The 21,314-nt window shown below is 48.7% G+C and overlaps 1 protein-coding gene across 1 annotated transcript in view; it reads left to right on the top strand.

The window, feature by feature from the left end:
- CLUH (clustered mitochondria homolog) overlaps positions 1-20,231 on the top strand; it is a 40,499-nt gene extending 20,268 nt beyond the window's left edge. The window contains exons 8-26 of the mRNA XM_055721375.1: positions 593-740; positions 1,234-1,326; positions 1,884-2,578; positions 3,735-3,952; positions 4,587-4,691; positions 5,846-5,946; positions 8,037-8,189; positions 8,813-8,875; positions 9,549-9,793; positions 10,593-10,677; positions 11,364-11,517; positions 11,875-12,014; positions 12,131-12,211; positions 12,842-12,967; positions 13,466-13,587; positions 14,971-15,064; positions 15,789-15,923; positions 16,940-17,013; positions 18,276-20,231. Coding sequence (XP_055577350.1) covers positions 593-740; positions 1,234-1,326; positions 1,884-2,578; positions 3,735-3,952; positions 4,587-4,691; positions 5,846-5,946; positions 8,037-8,189; positions 8,813-8,875; positions 9,549-9,793; positions 10,593-10,677; positions 11,364-11,517; positions 11,875-12,014; positions 12,131-12,211; positions 12,842-12,967; positions 13,466-13,587; positions 14,971-15,064; positions 15,789-15,923; positions 16,940-17,013; positions 18,276-18,444 — 3,001 coding nt within the window. The 3' untranslated portion in view covers positions 18,445-20,231. The remainder of the gene's footprint in view (positions 1-592; positions 741-1,233; positions 1,327-1,883; positions 2,579-3,734; positions 3,953-4,586; positions 4,692-5,845; positions 5,947-8,036; positions 8,190-8,812; positions 8,876-9,548; positions 9,794-10,592; positions 10,678-11,363; positions 11,518-11,874; positions 12,015-12,130; positions 12,212-12,841; positions 12,968-13,465; positions 13,588-14,970; positions 15,065-15,788; positions 15,924-16,939; positions 17,014-18,275) is intronic.
- The last annotated feature ends 1,083 nt before the right edge of the window (positions 20,232-21,314 follow it).

The following is a 21,314-nucleotide window of genomic DNA, read 5'->3' as shown; positions in this document are numbered from 1 at the left end:
AAGAAGATGAAAGTGGCAGTAGACAAGGGCTGGGAATTAGCAGTGGCCTCCAGCCACCACTGTGACTATCTGGCCATTTAAAAATTATTATACTGTATTGCTGCCTGGGACAGAAGTAAATACAGATGAGACTCCAGCACCTGCTGAGAGCAGACAGATTACACAAGAGGCCATTTGGTGAAGCTTGCTTTTTCACTTCATTAGTGGATGTGTGCTGTGAGGGGTATGCTAATGCAACCCGTGTTGACCGGTGTGAAAACCGGGGGCGAGCCTGAGAGGTGGCTAGCGGGCAGTGGGCATCCTCTGCCTCTGAATGCAGAGGGTGATGGGGATCTCTAGTCATAAAAGTGGGGAAAAGAGGGATGGGGAGAGCCCAGGTAATTCTGAAGACTGCTGTTGAGAGATGCTGTCCATGCCCGTCGGTCATCACGGCTATAGAGCTTGTTAAACGAAAGTCTCTTGTGCTGCTCGTGAGACCTGGTCTTGTTCTGTTGTTTGTCGAAGCTGATATTGCAGCAGAGAGAAAGTTCTCTTAGAATGGAAAGCAGCCTGCCTGTAGAAAATGTCTTAATTGTTTTCACTCCCAAACTAGGGTTCAGAGACACCCTTTTGAAAGGATAGCCACTCCTTTCCAAGTCTACAGCTGGACGGCTCCACAAGCAGAACATGCCATGGACTGTGTCCGGGCAGAAGACGCTTATACTTCTAGACTGGGCTATGAAGAGCACATACCTGGACAGGTACTGGTCTTGCTTTGCCTGAGAATGCTGGTGAGAGTTTTGCTGCCAGCCGTGCTGGGAGCAGGTTAACCTTTAACAAGTAGACCTCAGGTCTGGAACAGTTCTTGTGTCTCTGAGCAAACTATTCCAAATGTTCATAGCATAAAATCTCGCAGGGCTGTATCAGCTGCTCGTGGGTGGCTGCCTGCCTGTGGTACGACCACATTTCTGTGTGCTGGCTAACAGAACCTGCGGATGCTCCTCCAGAGCTAGCAAGCCGCTGTTTCAGTTAAACTGCGCTGTGTAAGCTGGGCTAAGATCTGTCCCAAGCTGCTGTTGATTAAAGTCTGTTCATGAGGAGTGTTCATTCCTGCTGCTAATTTGCTTCCTGTGAAATTAGCAGCCTGATTTCTTGCCACTTCCCTTCTCTTGCAAAATGCCTCATAAAGCAGAAATGCTTACTCGCCCCTTCCTACACAATGCATCGCTTCCCACAAGGCTTTGCCTCTTTCAGACCAGAGACTGGAACGAGGAGCTGCAGACCACACGAGAGCTGCCACGCAAGAACCTGCCCGAGAGGCTGCTGCGAGAACGAGCCATTTTCAAGGTAATTTTGGGATGTGCAGGCGACTCCTCACACAGCCCCTTCTCTGCTGCCTGTATTGCATCTGGACGCTTCACCTGGGCTACCCTTTAGAAACTGCAAGAGGAGGATCCCCGCTCGTAAGCTGAGGGCTCCTGTTCTCTCTGCAGGTCTGCCTTCTGCTTCCAGCCCCATGGGGAAGAATTGTGCTCCTTCACCCAGTGTCTCCCTGCTGACCCTGACGGAGGCAGCTGCCTCTTAGTCCTCTGCCATTCCGTCTGATCCAGCCCTCCCTCGAGGGGGTGGGAGGAACAGGGGGAGGGGGGACACTTACACCTAAGCCCTCCTCTGCAGAGAGCTAATGAGTCTGAGCCATGCTGATCCTTGATGTTCTGGCTCCTGGAGCTTGTATCCAAGCCACTAGCTGGGCTTACAAAAGTAAAAGCCAGCTGACCTGCCTGCCTGCTGGGAGGCTATTGGAAGGACAGGAGCGAAGGAGAAATTGGCAGGAAGCCTCAAGAGTGAGGTGCTGGGAGGGTGGGAGCCCTTCCTTACCCAGCTTTCTTTGTACCTACCTCCAGGTTCACAGCGACTTCACTGCAGCAGCAACAAGAGGTGCTATGGCTGTCATTGATGGCAATGTCATGGCCATCAACCCCAGTGAAGAGACCAAGATGCAGATGTTCATCTGGAACAACATTTTCTTCAGCCTGGGCTTTGATGTCCGTGACCACTACAAGGACTTTGGCGGAGATGTTGCTGCTTACGTAGCTCCTACCAATGATCTCAATGGTGTGCGGACCTATAACGCTGTGGATGTAGAAGGGCTGTACACGCTGGGGACTGTGGTGGTGGATTACAGAGGTTACAGGGTGACAGCTCAGTCTATTATTCCTGGCATCTTGGAACGGGAGCAGGAACAGAGTGTCATCTATGGGTCAATAGACTTTGGCAAGACAGTTGTCTCGCACCCCAAGTACCTGGAGCTGCTGGAGAAGACCAGCAGGCCACTTAAGATCCAGAAGCACAAAGTCCTCAATGACAAGAATGAGGAGGTGGAGCTGTGCTCCTCAGTGGAGTGCAAAGGCATTATTGGCAATGACGGGCGCCACTACATCCTGGACCTGCTCCGCACTTTCCCTCCAGACCTAAACTTCCTGCCTGTTGAAGGGGAGGAGATGCCAGAGGAATGTAAGAAAATGGGGTTCCCCAAGCAGCACAGACACAAGCTTTGCTGTCTCCGGCAAGAGCTTGTCGATGCCTTTGTAGAACACAGGTGAGCTGAGCTTCCCCTTCCTTCCCCTGCAACAGGTAATGGTCCAGGTCAGGACCACGCTGCCTTGTCCCAGGGACAGCACAACAGAGCTCCCAGAAGTGGGCAGCGTACTTCCCCTTGCTTGGCTGTGCAGCTGCAATTACTGAAACTTAATTCACAAGGTGAAAGCAGTAGGGCTTCTGTGACAGGGTTACAGGGAGCCAGGGAAGGAGGTGGTTTTCTTTCTAGTCTCCAGATCTATTTTTGTTATTTCCTGTGCAGACACTTAGAAGTTCTTCTTTCCCTGTGGATATGCTGTGCACCTGATAGCTAGGGAGTGGGAAGGATTTATGCTGCTTTTTAAGGCTCTCCAGATGTCTAGAATGCTACTTTTTTTTTTCTTCTTCTCTCCTAGAGGCTGGAAAAAAATTAGCTGTGGGAAGTGCTGTAGGCACTTTTGTGGTGGGATGTGTTGGCATTTGGGCTCGCTCAGTGCAGGCGAGGAAGTGGGAGCCTGGGAGCAGGACAAGTTGAAGTTGTGTGGCGTGGCTGCAGGGTGCTGGTGATGATAATGCTCCTGCTTCCGATCTGAAGGGCTGTGGGTGCTGTGCTGTCACAGGTGGTCAGAGCCTGTGCTTCACTTGCAGGGAGGACCAGCCCTCCAGTTGCTGATGGAGGAGCCCTGCCCACTGAGCAACCAGTTCTACAGCCAGCGCCCTTCCCAGTCCTGCCAGGTGCCTGCAGGCAGAGTTTGCTGCTCCCTGGGAGAGCTTCCAGACCAGCAGCCTGCAGGACCATGGCTGTAGGGTGCTGCTCTCTGCTAAGAGCTTGTGGCAAAACTGCTGCCAGTTTGGTTTTGATTAGTCCCGAGTGTCTGGCAGCAAGTGTTCCTGAGCTGTCTGCTGCTGATGCTTATAGAAAGCAGTTTGTAACCACTGCAAGGAGACTAGTTTCCCATTGTGATGAGTAATGAAAACCCACTTTATTTGCTGCTTCTGATAAATCAAAAGAGCTTACATTATTTTTGGAAAGCTCATGGGAAGAGGGTGTACGTCCTGTTTTTCCACAGGGAAACTGTGGTCAGTAATGCTAACTTTGTGAGGCTTTTCCTTGCAGAGCAGTGGTGATCCCTCTGGATTCTCCTGCTGTGCTGAATTCCTCTTTCCCTTTACTGTAGGTATCTCTTATTCATGAAGCTGGCTGCACTGCAGCTGATGCAGCACAAAGCCAACAAGCAGGAGAGCTCAGGTGCGCTGGAAAATGGCACCTCTCCGGAGAACGGTACTGCAGATGGCGAGAAGTCTGAGTCAGAGGATGGTAAAATAGACGATAACGTGACCGGACTTGATCAGGTGAAAGAGCTTGCTGAGACCATTGCATCGGATGATGGAACAGGTATTTCGCCCCCAGCACCAGAAGTGGCCCGGGCCCCCTGCCCTTGGCTGGTGGGCCGCCTCCAAGCGGGGGCTGGGCTGGGGTGGTCGGCGTCGTGGTTTGCTCTTACACAGGACGAGCACTGGCTGCTTCTATCTATATGGTCTTGGCTCTGGGCAGAGCCGTTCGCACTCGTTATTGAATCGCCCCGGGGACAGGTTGGGTAGGTGGGCGAGTGCCCCTCAGGGTGCAGCCTGAGGGCCCCGCTGGAGCGAGAGCCTGGCCTGCGGGACGGGGACTACGCTGCCAGGGGCTCGGTGCGGGCGGAGGGGAGCGGGCTCTGGCAGGGCTGGGACGCATGCAATGCCCAGGCATTCCTTTGGGAATCCCAGGCTTGGATTTCTGAGTGTCCGCAGCTTGCGGGTGGGGAGGTCCATGGGTTTACTGGGTCATCTTACGTGCTCCTGTTCAGATTTTGCATTTTGCAGCCATCCTCCTTTCTGAGGATCTTGCAATTGATTGTTTTTATAATGGATTTCGGCAGAATGTGCCATCGTTGCTGCTTGTAGTAACAAAACATTTATCTTAATTTAATAACTGGGCTTGTCACTCTGAAATCCACATTCATTTATTCTGTTTTTATTTCCTGCTCCAGTGGATCCCAAAAGCAGAGAAGTGATTAGAAATGCTTGCAAGGCTGTAGGCTCCATTAGCGACACATCATTTGACATTCGGTTTAACCCAGACATTTTCTCACCAGGTATGTGTACAAAGCACTGGTTTCAGTCCTCCTTCAGAGGATTGCTGCGTCCAGCCAGCTACAGACAAAAAATTGTGTTCTGTAGCCAAGAATATTGCTGGCTTTTAGCTAGCTGGGCATGGTGCAGGCCTCTCCATGCAGCACAAAGATACAGAAAAGAAAAAGATGTGTAATTGATGGCAATGCTTAAACTACCAAATGCAGGCAGTAAGCTGTCTCCCACTGCTATGCGCGGGGGAGGTCTGCAGATTGCTGCCAAGAATCTTCTTGTGATTCTCCAGCATCCCAGCTGCTAGACCACCTGAAAAGAAGCAGAGGGAAGGGAAAAAACTCAACTTGATCCTAGTGTAGTGGTTTACAAAAAAAACCAAACCGGTTGTAGTTGAACGACTGATGTTGGGTCGTTAGTGAAGGGTGGAGTTTGTTTTAGTAACGTTACTGTAAGCAGGTCACAGTGCCCTTTCAAACGCATGCATCAGTCATAGGCATCGTCTGTAGCTTTCCATGGCTGGAATCAGTATTTTTTATTTGGAAATACAGAAGCAGCTCCCAGAGTATTTATGGGGGGTGAATACTGAGGCTGTATATGTACACATTGCAGGGGAATGGTCATATAGTTGAATTCAGCTTGGAATAAATGTGTCGGAAGGAGCATGTGTTTTTAAACACTCCAGCATCTTCTAAGGCTGGTGAAGGTTAGTGCTTTGGCACTGACTTTGCAGCTAGTACTTAAACCTTATTTTAATTCTGGTGTGCAAAAGCCAAAGACTCTGATTTTCTAGCACTTGCAGTATTTGCTGGCCCATCTGCTGAACTGTTCCCACTCCAGTCTAGCCAGTTGACTCTTTTGCACTGGAAATGTATGCAGCACTAGGTAGAATGGGCCAGATAAAAGTACAAAAATTCTGCTCTTCAAAAGCAGTGTTAAGAAAGAATAAGTGGACCAGAGCAGCACAGCCACTAACCAAGCAGAGCAGCTCATGCTCTTGCCATCGAAACATGTTGAAGGGTGTATGAGTTTTTGAAGAACTATCTTTAATTCCAGGGAGACAGAATCACTTCAACTGTTTACCTGCTCTTACTGTAAGCTTTGTGTATATTACTTGGCTCTTTGAGTTGATATGCTTTATCTTTTCTCTCTTTTACTCTCCCAGGCGTTCGCTTTCCCGAGTCGAGTAAAGAGGAGGTGCAGGATCAGAAGCAGTTGCTGAAGGATGCTGCAGCATTCTTGCTGTCGTGCCAGATCCCAGGTTTGGTAAGGAACAGAGGACCAGTAGCAGTGCCCCCTCTGAAAGGTTGCCCAGGCCCAACCACTTGGCGCAAGCACTGGCACGGCGGTACACCGGTTCTGCCTCCTGAGCGAGTGTTGTGTTCCTCTCTGGCGCCAGCAGTGCAGTATGGTGAACACTACAGGCATCTCTGGTGCAAGAGCAAGAAGGGTTTTCCATTTCCCATCTTACATCATGGCACAACTTTCCCACCTCAGGCCAACAAAGAATTTTTGGCACTGGTAGTTAAGTCATTGCTAAGAGTTTGGGACAATAAGGGCCACATAAGCCATCCTCCCTAGCCCTGGGCATCGTGCACAACTTACGTGTATTATCTGACCCTGATTATGACTCAAGGGGTGACTAAAAATTTGGAGTCACCTGGGAAAATGTTCTAATGTCTATTGTAAAAACTCCCTCTGTAAGTCTTAGGCATTTTGGATGCTTACCCATGCCCCTAGCTAGATAAGAAATACCAGCTTTTTCCTTCTCAAGACACTCTCTAAACTGACTGTTAATGCAGGCATCACAGCAGCACCGTCGCTAGGACGGTACAGTTGATGATCTCAGCTCCAAGAGGTGCAGGAGGAGTTGGACTTACATAGGAGGGGATTTTCCTTGCTGGAAAGTTTCTTCAGGACTCAAAATCCACTAGTTTTGTAGTCGGCATAACCTTTAAGACCAGGTATTCAGCCTTCAAATAAAAAAAGAAGGGGGAGTTAATCAGAAGAGGGCTCGGTGACTGTTGTTTTACAAGATAGTTGGTACACTAGTGTATATACCCAAAATGCTGCACAAGCACGTGTGAGGGCAGGTTACAGGCCAGCTGCCGTGAGCAGCCAGCCTTCTGTAGGCTGCATATCGGAGGGTAACTGGTGTTACTCCAGGACATGAATTAAGTGAGTCTTTATCAGCACTGCAGCACAGCTTAAAATGCAAGTGCCATTTCCCCTTATCAACTAAGCGTGCACAACTCCACGTAGACTTTTTAATTGGAAATGTGTTTAGTTAGTGACTGTGAGGCCAGTAAAGAAGGGTTAGCCTGCTAGTTCCACAAGCATTGGTTAAATAAGGCATGCCAAGGGGAAAGTGGTTCTCGGTGCCTGAGCCACAGGAGTCCTCAGAGTCCCTGCTCTGCTGCCAGCTCCTGCGTGGCCTGGGGCAGACTGCTGGAAGCCGTATGCTGGGTTATGCTCACTGGTCTCCTTGGGCCCCTCCAGAGGTGGCACACTCTGCACTTGGTTACAGTCCTCGGTGCCGCTCCGTGGGGCCTTCACCACTTGTTTTGCACAGGGAATTGGATGAAGCCTGAGCTGTTTACTCTTGACAGTTGATCTCTCAGCACCTCAGTTGCCCAGTGCTTGTTGGAAGTGAGTAGTGCTGCTCATTGTCTGCTGAGGCACGACGGTACAATCGAGCTTGCACAAACTGCTTTGGGCCATCTGCTGCGAGTGTTCCCCCTGCCCATATAGCACGGTGGGCTCTGGTATTACAGCACTCTGCCCACCAAAAGAACCTTGCTCAGGGTCACTGTTGGCCTTTGGTGCCCCTGAAGCCCCGGTAATGGAGGCGTGTGCTTGCCCAGCAGCTGCGGAGAGCGGTCCTGCCCACCGTGCCCTTCAGCACTGGGTGTGCTGCATCCCCTTAGTGCTGGCCCAGCGCCGCCTCTGCCGCAGCTGTGCAGGGCGCTCGAGGCTGTGGCTGCTTGGGGCTTCCTCTGCCGGACCTCAGAGCAGCAGTCCCACCCTGGCAGCGCAGCAGAGGAGGCACTAACCAGAGCTCCTGAGGAATCTCTCCAGGCTGAGTTTATCCGCCTTGCCGGCTGTGGAGCCTAGGGCCCAAGGCTGGGAGCGCCTGGTAGCCCGGGCTCTGGCTGATCAATGCGCTGCAGTTGCCAGCTCTTGCTGTGCTTGCGACTTAAATGTCATCCCTGGAAACTGCCTTCTGTGCTAGGGAATGCCTTTTCCCCTCCCCAGTCAGATGATTATTTTTTTCTTTAATTTTTAGGTTTTTTAAAAACCGAAATTCTTTCCTATGTGTTTCCTTTCAGTAACCGAAGTTTGTATATACCCTGCAGGTCAAAGACTGCCTGGATCACACAGTGCTGCCGATGGATGGGGCTACCTTAGCAGAGGCCATGCACCAGAGGGGCATCAACATGCGCTACCTAGGCAAAGTGATCAACTTCATCACCAAGACCCCTGGCCGTGCTCAGCTGGATCACATTTTTGTAAGCACCAGGCTTAACTTCAGACTGTCAGTTAGAACCGCCCCTGGCATAGATTCCCTGTATAGGTTCCAGCTTGGCCAGTTGTTTTCTCTGTGTAAAAATAAACAGCTTCAAAAACAGGGGGGGAGGGAGGAGGACCTGTAAGTGGTGAGTGGGGAGTTCTGCTCCCAAATACTCAGTGGCTTTCATAACGTTAGGAAGTTTGAGTGTCCTTTGGGACAGAGAGGTGCTTCGGGGATTCCCAGGTGTGACAGCAGGTGACACACAGTTGGATCTTAAGCCATGCATTTTTCAAGTTCCATCCAGGCTTGGAGTTGAACTGGAAAGTGTGCGAGCGTGGCTGTCCACGAGCATGCGTGGGGCTAGTGCTGCAGCAGCTCCTGGAAGCACCGCTAGAGCTGAGCTGTGCCGCACGGGGTGGCTTGTGGTCACCCTGCATGGTTGTGCCGGGGGCTCTTCGCTGGCTCCAGTCGTCGAATGCAAAATGGTTCTGTGCTGCAGGGGAAGGCCCGGAGAGTGTGTTTTCTGCAGGTCTTGATAAAAGCCCACTTCAGAAGCGGAGTGTATTTTTCATTGTTATTGCCAACTGACTCTTAGTCTCTATTCTTTATTCTTTTGGGTAGAAAATAGGTATCAGTGAACTGATCACTCGATCGGCTAAACACATCTTCAAGACGTACCTCCAGGTATGACCTGCAGTCTAACCTCTTGCCTTGCGTGTCCTCTCTAATGACTTTTTTTAACAAATAGAGAGCTGTTTGAGTCTCTGCTCTCATTAGGCAGTTCATGGGGGTTGCTTAGCAACAGGAAGTACAATCTTATTAGTGCTAAAATACGTACAGGCCTGCGTGTAGGGGAAAATAAGTTCCCACTTGAAGATGGCTTTCCCAGAGAGTAATCATTCATGCTTTTCTTCCCCAGATTCTCACTCACTATGTTGAAGGCTTCTAAAAGTGAAATCGCGGCTTGTTTTCCCTGTAATGCCTTTTCCCTCTTAAACAATGTTGCTTTTGCCTTTCTAAGAAGCTTTTTTAATTGCAAGAACACTAGTGCATCCTTATAACTAACCGTACATGGCATAGCAACACACCTGGCTTTATTCTAGTTTACGCTCTCTGGTTTCTCTGTCCCAGGTAGCAGCCGTAAATGGAACTATATCTTTGTGTGTGTGTAGGTATATACTTACATCTACATAACTCTGTCTGCACTAGTTCCCCTTGCAAATACTGCCTTTCTTTCCCTCTCCTGGAAGATTTTCCTGTTCCTGGTAGGACTGGATATTTGTGAGGCTCAGGGTCAGAGCAGGGCCTGTGTGATGGCAGGTGTCTTCCACAACTGATTTTTGGTGTCTCGCTATAGGGTGTGGAGCTGTCGGGTTTATCAGCAGCCATCAGCCACTTCCTCAATTGCTTTCTAAGTTCCTTTCCAAATCCCATTGCCCATCTTCCAGCTGATGAGCTGGTCTCCAAGAAAAAGAATAAGAAAAGGAAAAACAGGAACCTTGGAAATGCTGATAACACTGCATGGGCCAGCATGACCCCTCAGGAACTTTGGAAGAATATTTGTTCAGAAGCAAAGAACTACTTCGATTTTAGTCTTGAATGGTAAGCAGAGCAAATTGCCCTCGCTTGTGCCTGAGCACTCACCAAATGTCTGTACCTCTTACTGTTCTTTAATGGGACCTGCTTTTTTTCACTCATTGTATGTTTGAATATTTCTGTTTGAATATAAATTTGTACTCTTAAGGGAGTTTTGCAGGCTTATAATGCCAGATCAGGCAAAGAGTAGCAGGGGGAAGTGTAACTGAAATTTGAAATGAGATGGAACCTGTGAGGCAGAGGTGGCTAGGAAAACCAGAGGAGGAAGGGAAACCTCTCCGTAGTGGTGCAGAGGCGAGCAGAAGGCAAGAAGCTGAAGGACAGTAGTCAAAAGATGAGTATCTGTCTACATAGACGATGATTTAGGCTGAAGGGAGCTTATGTTCCAAAACAGTGACAGCTTCTCCTGTATCTGAAGCAGAGAATGGTGCTGGAAGTTGCAGATAGTGAGTGTTAAACTGGAAGCACAAACAGAGCAGCCCAAGGGGAAAAAACTGTGAGTAGTTGGCTAGATGAGTGATCATCCCTTCACGCCAGGGACAGCTCACTCTTGGTAAGGAGCTGAAGGCATTTGGACTCTCACCCAGATGGTGCAGTGAGCTTTGAAGAGACCACATACAGGATTTCAGTAAAAAGCACTGTTGTGCAACTCTGTAAGCTTTAATAGAATGTTACCAACCACGGCAGTGTTGGTTCTGTTAGCATCTCACTGTACAGGGACTGGTGCTTCAGGCCTACCACAGTGGAGGGATGTCCTTGGGCAGAAACCTTCCTGAGAGCTGAAGCTTGTGTGTGCTTTTTGCAGTGAGAATGCCGACCAAGCAGCTGAAGTGTATAATCTACAGAAGATCACCCTGCTTCGTGAAATCTCCCTCAAAACTGGAGTCCAAGTAAGATCCATGTCTTCCTTCCCTTCCCCACCATGTTCTGTACTGAGAAACTTGAAGAGTAAGTGCAGACGGCTTTGCAGGGGCCAGCCTTTCAGACAGACAGCACAAGCTCCTGAAGGTCTTTGTGGTGGTAATGTTGGAATACAGGTTCCACCCCTGGGAAAGAGATTTCTAATCCAGTTCTCTTTTAGGGTGAACTTGCTGTGCATCTCCCTTGGAAGATTAGCCAGCCTGAAGTAATTCCTGTAGCTTGCTCGCTCTGACAGACCAAACTTGCATCTTATGTTCACGACGTGCATGCTCCCTGTGCAGAGAAGCAGCTCTTTGGCTGAGCAGAGCAAGACTTCAGGGTTGTCTTTGCTTGAAGTGCAGGGGTTTTCCTTCCCCACAGCACTACCTTATCACCCCTCTGGGGTGTGCGGGAGATTGGCTGGATGGGGTTCCCTTGTCAGGGACCCCATCACACACGTACACCGTGCCTCGGCACTGTGGTGTGATTTGTCACACACGTGGTGGTGCACGCCTGCATGTGACCTTCTTTCAAAACCCTTGCGCCTAGCTAGGGATATGGGAGATATTTTGACTGTGGATCCACATGCAGAATTCAAGGCTCATTTTCCGCTCTTTTCTTGCCAAATACCTGTGAAGGGGGTGACCGTGACCTCCGATCTCTTTGGTTCCTCCAGATACTGCTGAAGGAGTACAACTTTGACAACAGACACAAGCCCACCTTCACAGAAGAGGATATTCTCAACATCTTCCCTGTAGTGAAGCACGTAAACCCCAAAGCCTCAGACGCTTTCCACTTCTTTCAGAGCGGGCAAGCAAAGGTTCAGCAAGGTACAGACCCAACATGCCTCTGCCTCTTGAGGTGACCGCTGATAAAGGGAAGAGCGGGGTATGTGTGGCATGGCCCGCTGCCCTTTGTCAGTGCACCCCACACACACCACCCTGTTCTGGTGGAGAACCGTGGTCTCCAGGACCCTCTGACACACACACCTGCTATAGAGTCACCAGCAACGAACAGGGATGGACACAGGGCAGCAGTTCTCTTCCTCGAGGTTTTAGACCTTCCCCAAGGCAGTGACTATGGCTGCATATCCCAGTACTGGTTTTGCTCCATGGGCAACGCACTTCTCCAGTAGTGTTAGGGGTTATTTAACGTACATGCGTATATGAATACCAGTTTTCTTTCAGGTTTCTTAAAGGAGGGCTGCGAGCTCATCAACGAAGCCTTAAACTTGTTCAACAATGTGTATGGTGCTATGCATGTAGAAATATGTGCCTGCCTGAGGCTGCTAGCTCGTCTCAACTATATCATGGGAGATTATTCAGAGGTAAGCAAGGGCTTGGATAGGGTCTGCATAGTCCTTTCATTCCTTATCCATGCTTGCTTGCTCGCTCAAGCGCCTGGCACTGTGTGACTTGGTCTTGGGTCTTCTGTTCTGTTCAGGCCTTAAGTAATCAGCAGAAAGCAGTGCTAATGAGCGAGAGGGTCCTGGGTATTGAACATCCCAACACGATTCAAGAATACGTGAGTACAGGGTGCTGGGGGAGAAGCAGCACCTCGTGTGTCCGCCTGGAGCCTGTGAGCCTTAATTCATGTCTGCATCTAGAAAACAGTTGCAGCTCTCCTTCCTTCTGCAGTGTTCTTCCCAGAATCCTCAACTTCCATCATAAGTTTTGTATCTTACGATTTTGTAAACCGAATCCCTAAGTGTTTGCGTTATAAGCATCCTGCATGGTCAGGTTTTGTCCTACTTAGTTTTTAGAATTTTGGGGGTTTGTCTGCTGGATGTTTATTTCTGTTTATTAATTCTGCTGGCTTTTGCCCTGGGCTTGTCAGAAGTAAAGAAGGGGAAGGAATCCCCCCAAAAGCGCAATCAGTATCGTATACATACAGGTCGACACCTTGAGGTGTGTAAGAGAAACCAAAGTGAAGCACTTCAACAGCTTCCTCAGTACTGTGTCTGACACAATACCTCAGTGGAGCTGTAAATCAGCCAGCAGACCGGGACTTTTCCGAGTGGTTGAAATCCTTTTTACCCTAAAGGAAGAATTTCTTACTTGTGTGCAGCTGAGGAAAGGAGTAGAAGAGAGAGAGGAGTTTGCTTTAGAGTGGTAAGTAAAAACCATTAATGCTGGGTTACTACTTTTGTTCTAGATGCACCTTGCTTTGTACTGCTTTGCAAACAGCCAGCTCTCTACAGCATTGAACTTACTCTACCGTGCACGCTACCTCATGCTGTTGGTATTTGGGGAGGATCACCCAGAAATGGCACTCTTAGATGTAAGTAACCTTTTTAGAGTCTTTGGGTTTCTAATCTCTAAGAAACCTCTTGGCCATTAAGATGCCCACAGTACTGGCTACTTAAACATTTAGGCACTGCTTTTTCCTCTCTGGGTTGCTACCAGCTGGTACCATTGGAAGAAGGGAAAAAAGGAGTTTGACACTCTAGCTGGGAAGGTCAGCTCTCTGTGGTTGGCGCTCTGCATGGGGACACTGGAGGTGTGGGTTTGTGCACCTGTAATCCTTGGGCAAATTCCTTAATTCTGTTCTTGTTGCCCTCGTGTAAAATAAGAGTTCCTCAGCGTTCCTTTGGCTTGTTTGGACCGACCTCCCAAGGGGGAGGGTGGTCTCCTGTTACAACATGGTATTCAGGTAACCACCAGGGACTTGTGGCTGCTACAGCCTGCTTCACAGTGAAACCTGTGTGGTCTTGCTGTTTATGAAGCAATGAACATGTAGTTTGTTTGCCTTTTGGAATGCCTTGACTTCTCTGTGCAGAACAACATTGGCTTGGTGCTCCACGGGGTTATGGAGTATGACCTGTCCCTCCGGTTCCTAGAGAATGCGCTGGCCATCAGCTCCAAGTATCACGGCTCCAAGTCTTTGAAAGTTGCGCTAAGGTGAGGCAGGGTGGAGCTGGGCTGGGTCACATTCACCATGTGCTCATACGGGAGGGATCTGATCCAGCTGTGTCCTGTTCAATTAGACTCAATCTTGTCCCAGCTGTCAGACTTCTTGAGACTGCTGGGCTGTGTGAGTCAAGGTCATGGTGCAGTATCAGGGTTTGTGGCTTCAAAAGATGGAGATCCTGTGTTCTTGGTGTTAATTGTGGGATCTGCTGTGATGCTGATTGCCCCAAAAATCTGTCAAATGACCCCTGGTCGTTGTGGATTTTCAGTAGAAAAACTTACATGGCAAGTGAAGGTTGGAGAGCAAGGCTAACGTAATTATGTATCTCCCCAGTCTCCCAGTATAAACACTTGTCTTAATTGTTTCAGCCCTCAGGGAGCTATCTTTTGAGAAGCATATAATTTGCTTTTGTCCTTTACCATAAAGCCTTGTATTTGAATAAAATAGTGAGCAGCTTCCCTATGTTTCCAAGGGAGCTATGAGTGGTCGGCACCTTTAGGATCTGCGCTAAATACCCACTGCTCTTCTGTGCACTGTCTTTGAATGCAAAACTGGCTCACTATCATCCAAGCAGTGGCCCACTCCTAATTACTACTACCACATTGCAACCCATCTGTTCCTCATCAGGGTGAGAATAAATCTTATTAAGCACCCACAAGAGTCTGGTTTGTTTTCCAGCAGTTGACGGGTATACGTTCTGCAGAGAGCATCTTGCCTGGCCTTAGCAGCACTGGGATGTGTGATGGGATTCGTCACCTCCCACAGAGTAACACTGCCAAAACCAGAAATCTTTTTTTCATTCCAGAAACACTAAGGAAGCAAAATCCAAGCCAATTCAGCTTTCCCAACTGGGTCCCAGCTCTGCCACTGTTTTGCTAGTTGTTTCTGAAGATTGATTTTTTTTTTCATTTTTTTTATCTTGTCTGTGTATAATCCAAATAATTCACACATTTGCTTTCTAAGAAACAAAAAGACCCTTTTTGAAGGATAAGGGCTTATGGCTGCTTCCCCCTTCTCCGGTTAACAAATGCAGCCCTGAGATGTTCCTGTGGATGTGCTGCTGCTATTCAGTTTGCTGCTGTGGCCTTCGGCTTTCCTGGGTGCAGGAGGAAAAAAAAGTCCCTGATTCAGTCTTTACTTCCATAGGCTGCTTTTCAGCATTTCCGTAAAACCCAGATTGGTGTAGTACATCAATCCCCAGACAGGGTGGGAAGAAGTAACTGCTGGGGTGCTGTACTGCGAGTCCAGTATCTGTCTCCTTTCGCACTGGTATTAAGCTTCTAGCCAAAACATTATGTTAAAGTCCTGCTTGCTGTAGGGCAGAAACGTTTCTTCTTCGTGAAAGCTTTTCTAAACCCTTTTCCTTCCTTCAGCCACCACTTGGTAGCCCGAGTGTATGAGAGCAAAGCAGAATTCCGGTCAGCTCTGCAGCACGAGAAGGAAGGCTACACCATCTACAAAAACCAGGTAATGAGCGGGTGTGCTGCTAACTTGTATCATACGGCGTCACTGCCAGAAACGTGCAGTGCCACCGCTGGGGGCTTGGGGAGGCCTTTCTTACAAACCGCTCTGCGCAGGTGCCAGGTAATCTTCTTTCTAGGGATGGGGCAGAATTGCTGCCCTGTACGATAACTGAGGGCTTTCATGCCAAAAGGCTTTGAATAGCCTTTCTGCAAGTTCGCTCTTGCTGTATGTACCCAGTCACTGGACAGAAACTCCTGTTGGTGGCACAGCCTGCATTCCGGCCACTGAAAGAACTGGTCTGTTCTTTCCACTTTTTGCACCATGTATCTTTTAAATACCTGATCCAAACTAGTTTGGTAGTTGAGCTGTTTTGTGGGCAGTACCTTCTCCCGCTCGCAGCCCTTGCTGATGCACAGTGAAACTTCTGCATCAGCCCGGGGTCTGTCTGAACACGTCTGCAGTTGTACTCGGTGATTCAGTGCCCTCTCAGTGGCTGAAAGCACAGCCTGGTGGAGGGAATGCCACTCACCCTGCAAACATGCTCCTGCTTGATGGAAATGTGTAATGTTGATAATAAGGCTCCTAGAGGAAATTTTGTTTGTTTTTTTTGAATGCCAAGCCAGGTGAAATCCAGTTCTCATGAGTTTCTGTAAAGATGTTGAGCTAGCAGAGACTAGGAGTGCAGCCTGGTTTGGGTCCTGTTCTGATTTTTCCCTTTTCTGATAAGCTTGGAGAACACCACGAAAAGACCAAAGAGAGCTCTGAGTACTTGAAATACCTGACTCAGCAAGCAGTCGCTCTTCAACGCACAATGAATGAGATTTACAAGAATGGCTCCAATGCAAACATCATGCCACTTAAGGTAACTTCTACGCAATAAGGGCAATCGAGAGTATCTGTCATGAAGGCAGAGGTTTGTTTTGCTGCTCTTGAAGGACAAGGCAGCATACGCATACAGATGTGTCCTGTGCAGGAGGTGGCAATGGCTGTGCCAGCTGCAGACCCTTCAGGGGCAGGATGTCCCTGCAAAGGCAGAGGCTCAGACACAGCACAGCGTAACCAAGCCAGACTGACCATTTGTCCCCTCTGCTTCTGAACCGAGTGGCTCTGGCTCTTTCTCCTGAGCTGGGGCTGTGGAGCACAGCTGGCTGCGTTGCAGGGCACCCAGGGAGATCTGTAAGGTTTGCATTGGGCAGCTCACAGCGTGGGAGCCTGAGCACCTCTGTGCAGACCTGCCCCTCTGCTGACTCACTGGCTGTAGGCAGGTTGCTCAATCCAAAAGTACTTCAGTTTCTTTATCCTAAAAATGCTGTCATCTTTCACCAGGTGCTTTGTTCTCCTTCCAAGGATTGTGTGGTGTGGGGAGGCTGGGCAGCAGAGCGGAGCGTGGGGGGGGCCTGCCTTGCTTCGCCTGACATGGAACAGGAGATTGGCCTGCTGGGGCCAAACCCAGCTGCTCTTATCTGCCTGTGCACCTGGCAGATCACACCAGCCTGTCTGTGGCATATCTAGGGGGGTAAGCACTGACTTGTGCAATGGGTGCTCTCCCTGCTGGAGTTCATAGCAGAGTAATTTGAGCAGAAGGACCTTGAACTGATTAAAGTCCAGGCAATAGTGTCCCACTGGGAGACGCTGGGAATTTAGCTTAAGTCCCACAGAGTATGGAGAAGGTCTCCCACACTGACTGGCTGCAGACCTCTAGATTTTCAACTGATTTTTTCTACCTCCTTTTATACCCATAAATTATGCCACCTTACAGCTATTAGGGTTTCATATAAGACATGGGGTTTCCATGCTATCTGGACTTGCTTAGGAGCTCCGAGTTCTTCTTTAGGTTTTGACTGCTAATACTTTTTTTTTTTTTTCCTTATGCTGTAGTTCACAGCTCCCAGTATGGCCAGTGTCCTGGAGCAGCTCAACATTATCAATGGAATTCTCTTCATTCCACTAAGGTAGAGCGATACCTCTGTGTGTTTGTACATTTAGAATTCAGGTAGTCTTTTTGTATTATGCTATCTCAGGAACAAAGATAAATGCAGTGCTTGCCTTTGCATTAAGAGTCCCTGACCTAAAATGTGGAGTTAGCAGTGACCATGCGTACCTCTCCTCTTCCTGCAGCACTAGGCAAAAACCAGCAGAAATTGTCACTTCTGCATAAAAACTGCTTTTGAAGGTGCTAGGTCCCTTGAAGGCACTCCTGAACACTTGCAAAGGGATGCTTTGTGGGGTCCCTGGGAATCCTTAGTGGCACAAAAAAAAGCTTGTGGTTGGAGGAACATTGCATGAAACATCAGGTGTCTCTTTCAAAACTGTAACCTTGAGCTTGTAGCAGCCATCTGATCTCACAAAGCCCAGACTGCTCTGTGAAGCTAAAGGAAATCAGGCGAGCTCCCTGGAGGGTTGATGCATCAGAGGGCAAGACCACTACTGTGCGACTTGCCCCGGGGTTGCTGTGCCAGCAGCCAGGGGCTGCCATCTACCCATAGTGCCTGTTCTCAGCCCATTGCCCCAGCAGCAAAGGGATTCTTCTGTTTAGCTCCGTTTGCAGAGGGGGAGGCAGCTGGAGCACAGTCAGTAGTCTCTGCCCAGAAGAAATGAGGTGAGCAGTGCTGGCCTGTGAAGAACAGCACTGGCTCTTCCACAGACAAGGCTGCCTAGCAGGGTCATTGTTTCTAGCACATCTTGAAGGTATTCCCTCTCCAGCTCCACAGGATTTGTTTACAAAGAACACTAGCTGAGATCATATTACTAGTCTTGATTATTATTATCAAGACCACTATAATCAGCAGTACTTTTTTTTTTTAAAAAAAAAGAAACCTATAAATTGTCTCTTAGCCTTTTGTTGAAAATTTGGTTGGGGTGGTGATGGAAAGAGATGACCTGAGCTGAGATCGCATTCCTCTGAGGCTGCAGATAGTCACTGATGGTAAAAATTCAGCAGAAGCAGCTGGAGGCAGCCTGGATGTCAGATTAACTGTACTGCCTCTGCTGAGTGGCCACTGACAGGGTCACATCCTGGTGCCTCTTGGCTCAAAACCTAATGGCAAAAAAAGCACCTGGCCTTGCTCAGGTGTTGCTGAGATGTGGGACTGAGGCCTGGCAGGAGCAGGGCAAGTGCTAGGAACGTTTCTTGCTTTGTTGAAGACAAAAGTGTGCTTCGCATTGTTCCTAAAGCTGGTCTGATATTTGCTACCCTTCCTCATTTCCCCTTCAGCCAGAAAGACTTGGAGAACCTTAAAGCAGAGGTGCAGCGACGCCAGCAGCTCCAAGAAAGCATAAAAAGTGGTGAACAGCTGGAAACGGAGGACAAAGCTGTGGAGGAAAAAGAGGCTAAGCCAAGCATGCCTTCTGCTGAGATCCCCTTAACACAGAGCTCTGCTTAATGTGTACCTCGCTTAAAAAAAAAAAAAAAGTTTAAACCACCCTTTTCTGAATCTGACCCAGGGTCTCGGACTCCCCTGGAGCAGCTCCTCCTTTTTTTGACAATGTTATTGCACTGGTACAATTAATACACAATGCAAAGAACTAATCTGAGAAATGTAATCTGTCTGAGTGAGCTTGTGTCTGCCACGAAGGGGAAGGTGGCCAGGATGCAGCAGCATATGAAACACCCATCCTAGGTGAGCGCAGCCAGAGGCTGTCCTGCCTGTGTGTGTACGTGTTGTGTGTGTGTGTGTGTGCGCGCATATCATCAGTTATTTCTACTTTGTACATATGAATTCCAAATGAACTGTCTTGAGGTATGTAACATTTCTCAGGTCATTTTTATGTTGACTAAGGATACTGCTTTGCTAGAACAGTACAAACTGGCCCCATCCACTGCTCAGCATTCTTGCACGATGTGGATTCCAAGCCAAAAAGATTTATTTTTCCCCCAGTCACTATCCTAATTTGTGCTAAGAAAAACTAAGCAGCCATATTTGTATTGCTCAGATGACTGAAGCCTGTAATGTGTGTGTATACGTGGGGGACTGTACAGCATTTTCTACATCAGGATATAGCCATTGGATTCCTTTAACCATTTTTTTTTTTCTACTTTTGGTTGGCAGTTGGGCAATTCAGTGGGGTTTTGTAACATTCACATTCTAATTTTCAAGGTAAAGATATAGATAGATATATATATATATGATACTCACAGTTCCACCTCTGCTCTGCTTGCAGCTGAGTAACTTAGGATACTGTATCCAAAGAGTGAGGGCTTGATGTTCAAAAAAAGCGCACAAACTTCCATTACAGTGGAAACCCCAGTGCCTAGGAGAGAGTGGTGATGGCATCAACTGTGATTGAGCAGGAAAGTGTGGCCCTATTAAAAGAGCAGGGGGAAGAGGGAAGGGAAAGTCAGAAATAGGGACTTGGTCTCATTTGCAATAGTGACCGTAACACAGAGCTGGTGGACTTTAATCTGAGGGGCAAGATGAACCGGATTGGAACCACACATTTCCCACAGCCTGAAATTACGAGGCTTGGGGGAGGGGTTTTAAATAAAAACTGAAATTCCCACAGCACTGAAACCTATGGCTAACACCTCTTGTGCACACTGGTTGCCAGGGAGCTTCCATTGCTGGCAATGGATGTTACTGAAGTGGCAGATGCCACTAATCCAACCATATGTCCCCTCCCCATCCCACGTGTCCCATGGGGGTTGTTGATGACTAGCACATGCTCCCCTGGCCTCACTGGCCACAAAGCAGGTAAGATGTGGGCACCGCAGGCTACGATATGCCGACCGAAGTGAATATCCTTTTTTCCAGACGGATCAAGCTGTAGAACAACTGCCAAGTGCTAGCCCACAGCCGCCCTGTGTGTCAGAGGAGTCCAGCCTCTCTCTCTTTCTCTCTCTCATGTTGTCTGTCATGGATAGTACCCTGTGCTAATTTGCATTGCTTCTTTTACTGACCTTCTGGAGAACAAGTGCTGTCACTGCTCTGTACCCTTGTTTTCCTGTAGTGCGTTACAGGTACTTGTAACTTGTGGGGGAAGGGAAGGAGGGGAGCAGCCTCCGCGTTGAGAGGTGACAAAGCTGGAGGAGTCTTTACTGCAAAAGAACTTGCTCCTATTAGAAAAATTCTGAATTTCCTGGAAAGCAATCAATAAATGACTACAGTGCATCTTTCCTACAAGATTTTTCTTTTACTAGTGTCTTTCAGTCCATTAAAAGCTTTTTAAACTATTTTAGGTACTTCACTGGTTTCTTTACAGTTTGGTACAAGGTGTTGGTTACCATTAATCTGAGCACCATCGCTGGAGCCACCACTTCTGTTCTGTTGAGCAGGCACAGATCAGCCAGAGGCTTTAAGTCCTGTAACCGTACCAGTGCCACGCTGCAAGGTGCACTGCCCCATTAAGCACTTCTCTACCTGCAAATATTTGTTCTCTGTGTCCAGTATGCACTTCCCCTGGCTTACTTTCCTCAGTGATGCTCACGGTTGGTGCACGCATGCTGGGTTGTTTCAGTGCCCTCCTGAAAGCTCTTGGCCCACTTTGGAAGGTGCTGTGGTCACTGGAACACTTCAGCGAGCTGTGCGGGTCAGCACTGCCCCTGTGGACAAAGGCATCGACCTCAAACACTCAGTAATAAAACCAGTACCAGAATCACAACCACAGCAACCCAGCACCAGAGAAGCAGGAACCGCCCTCATCAGTCAACAGCTGCTTCAGAATCGCTTGTGCCTGGAGGGAGAGGAGGTCCCTCATCCTGCCCAAGGGGAGAAGGGGGTGAGCAGGGGCTCTGTGGATTTTCGTAAACACATGAAATGAAGCTGAAGGATGCAGATCCCAGCTAGTACACAGCTAAGCTTGAACATCACCGTCAGTTCTTGAATAACTGCATTTAACAATAGACATTCTGTAATCACCTCAGCCGGGGTTTGGGTGCTCTCAGGTACTCTGTTCACAAGATCTTGTACAAAAAAGAACCGACTCAAAGGGGCACTGCAGGCGTACCAGGTCAAGAGGAGGGTGGGTGTTTGGGGAACAGAATGTAGCTCTCCTGGCCCTGCAGCAACTCACCTCTGCGAGGCCAGCCTTGTTCCTACTTCATAGTTACGTATACTTTGCCTTTCACCACCTCAGACTTAACTCGGGTCTGGCTCGTGCAGGATTTAGCACCCCAAGTTAGGTGTCCTGCAGCAGCACTGAACCACAGCTGCTCCCACAGCTGGCAAGTAAGTAACTGTGCCACTGCCTGGGAAAAGGAACTGCAGCAAAATTATTTCAGACAAAAATTAAAAGACCTCAACGCTCCTGAAGGAGA

This window comes from Falco cherrug, chromosome 1 (genome assembly GCF_023634085.1).
Source record: "Falco cherrug isolate bFalChe1 chromosome 1, bFalChe1.pri, whole genome shotgun sequence".
NCBI lineage: Eukaryota > Metazoa > Chordata > Aves > Falconiformes > Falconidae > Falco > Falco cherrug.
The sequence above is the reverse complement of the archived record's forward strand: the minus strand, read 5'-3'. Positions and strand labels throughout refer to the sequence as shown.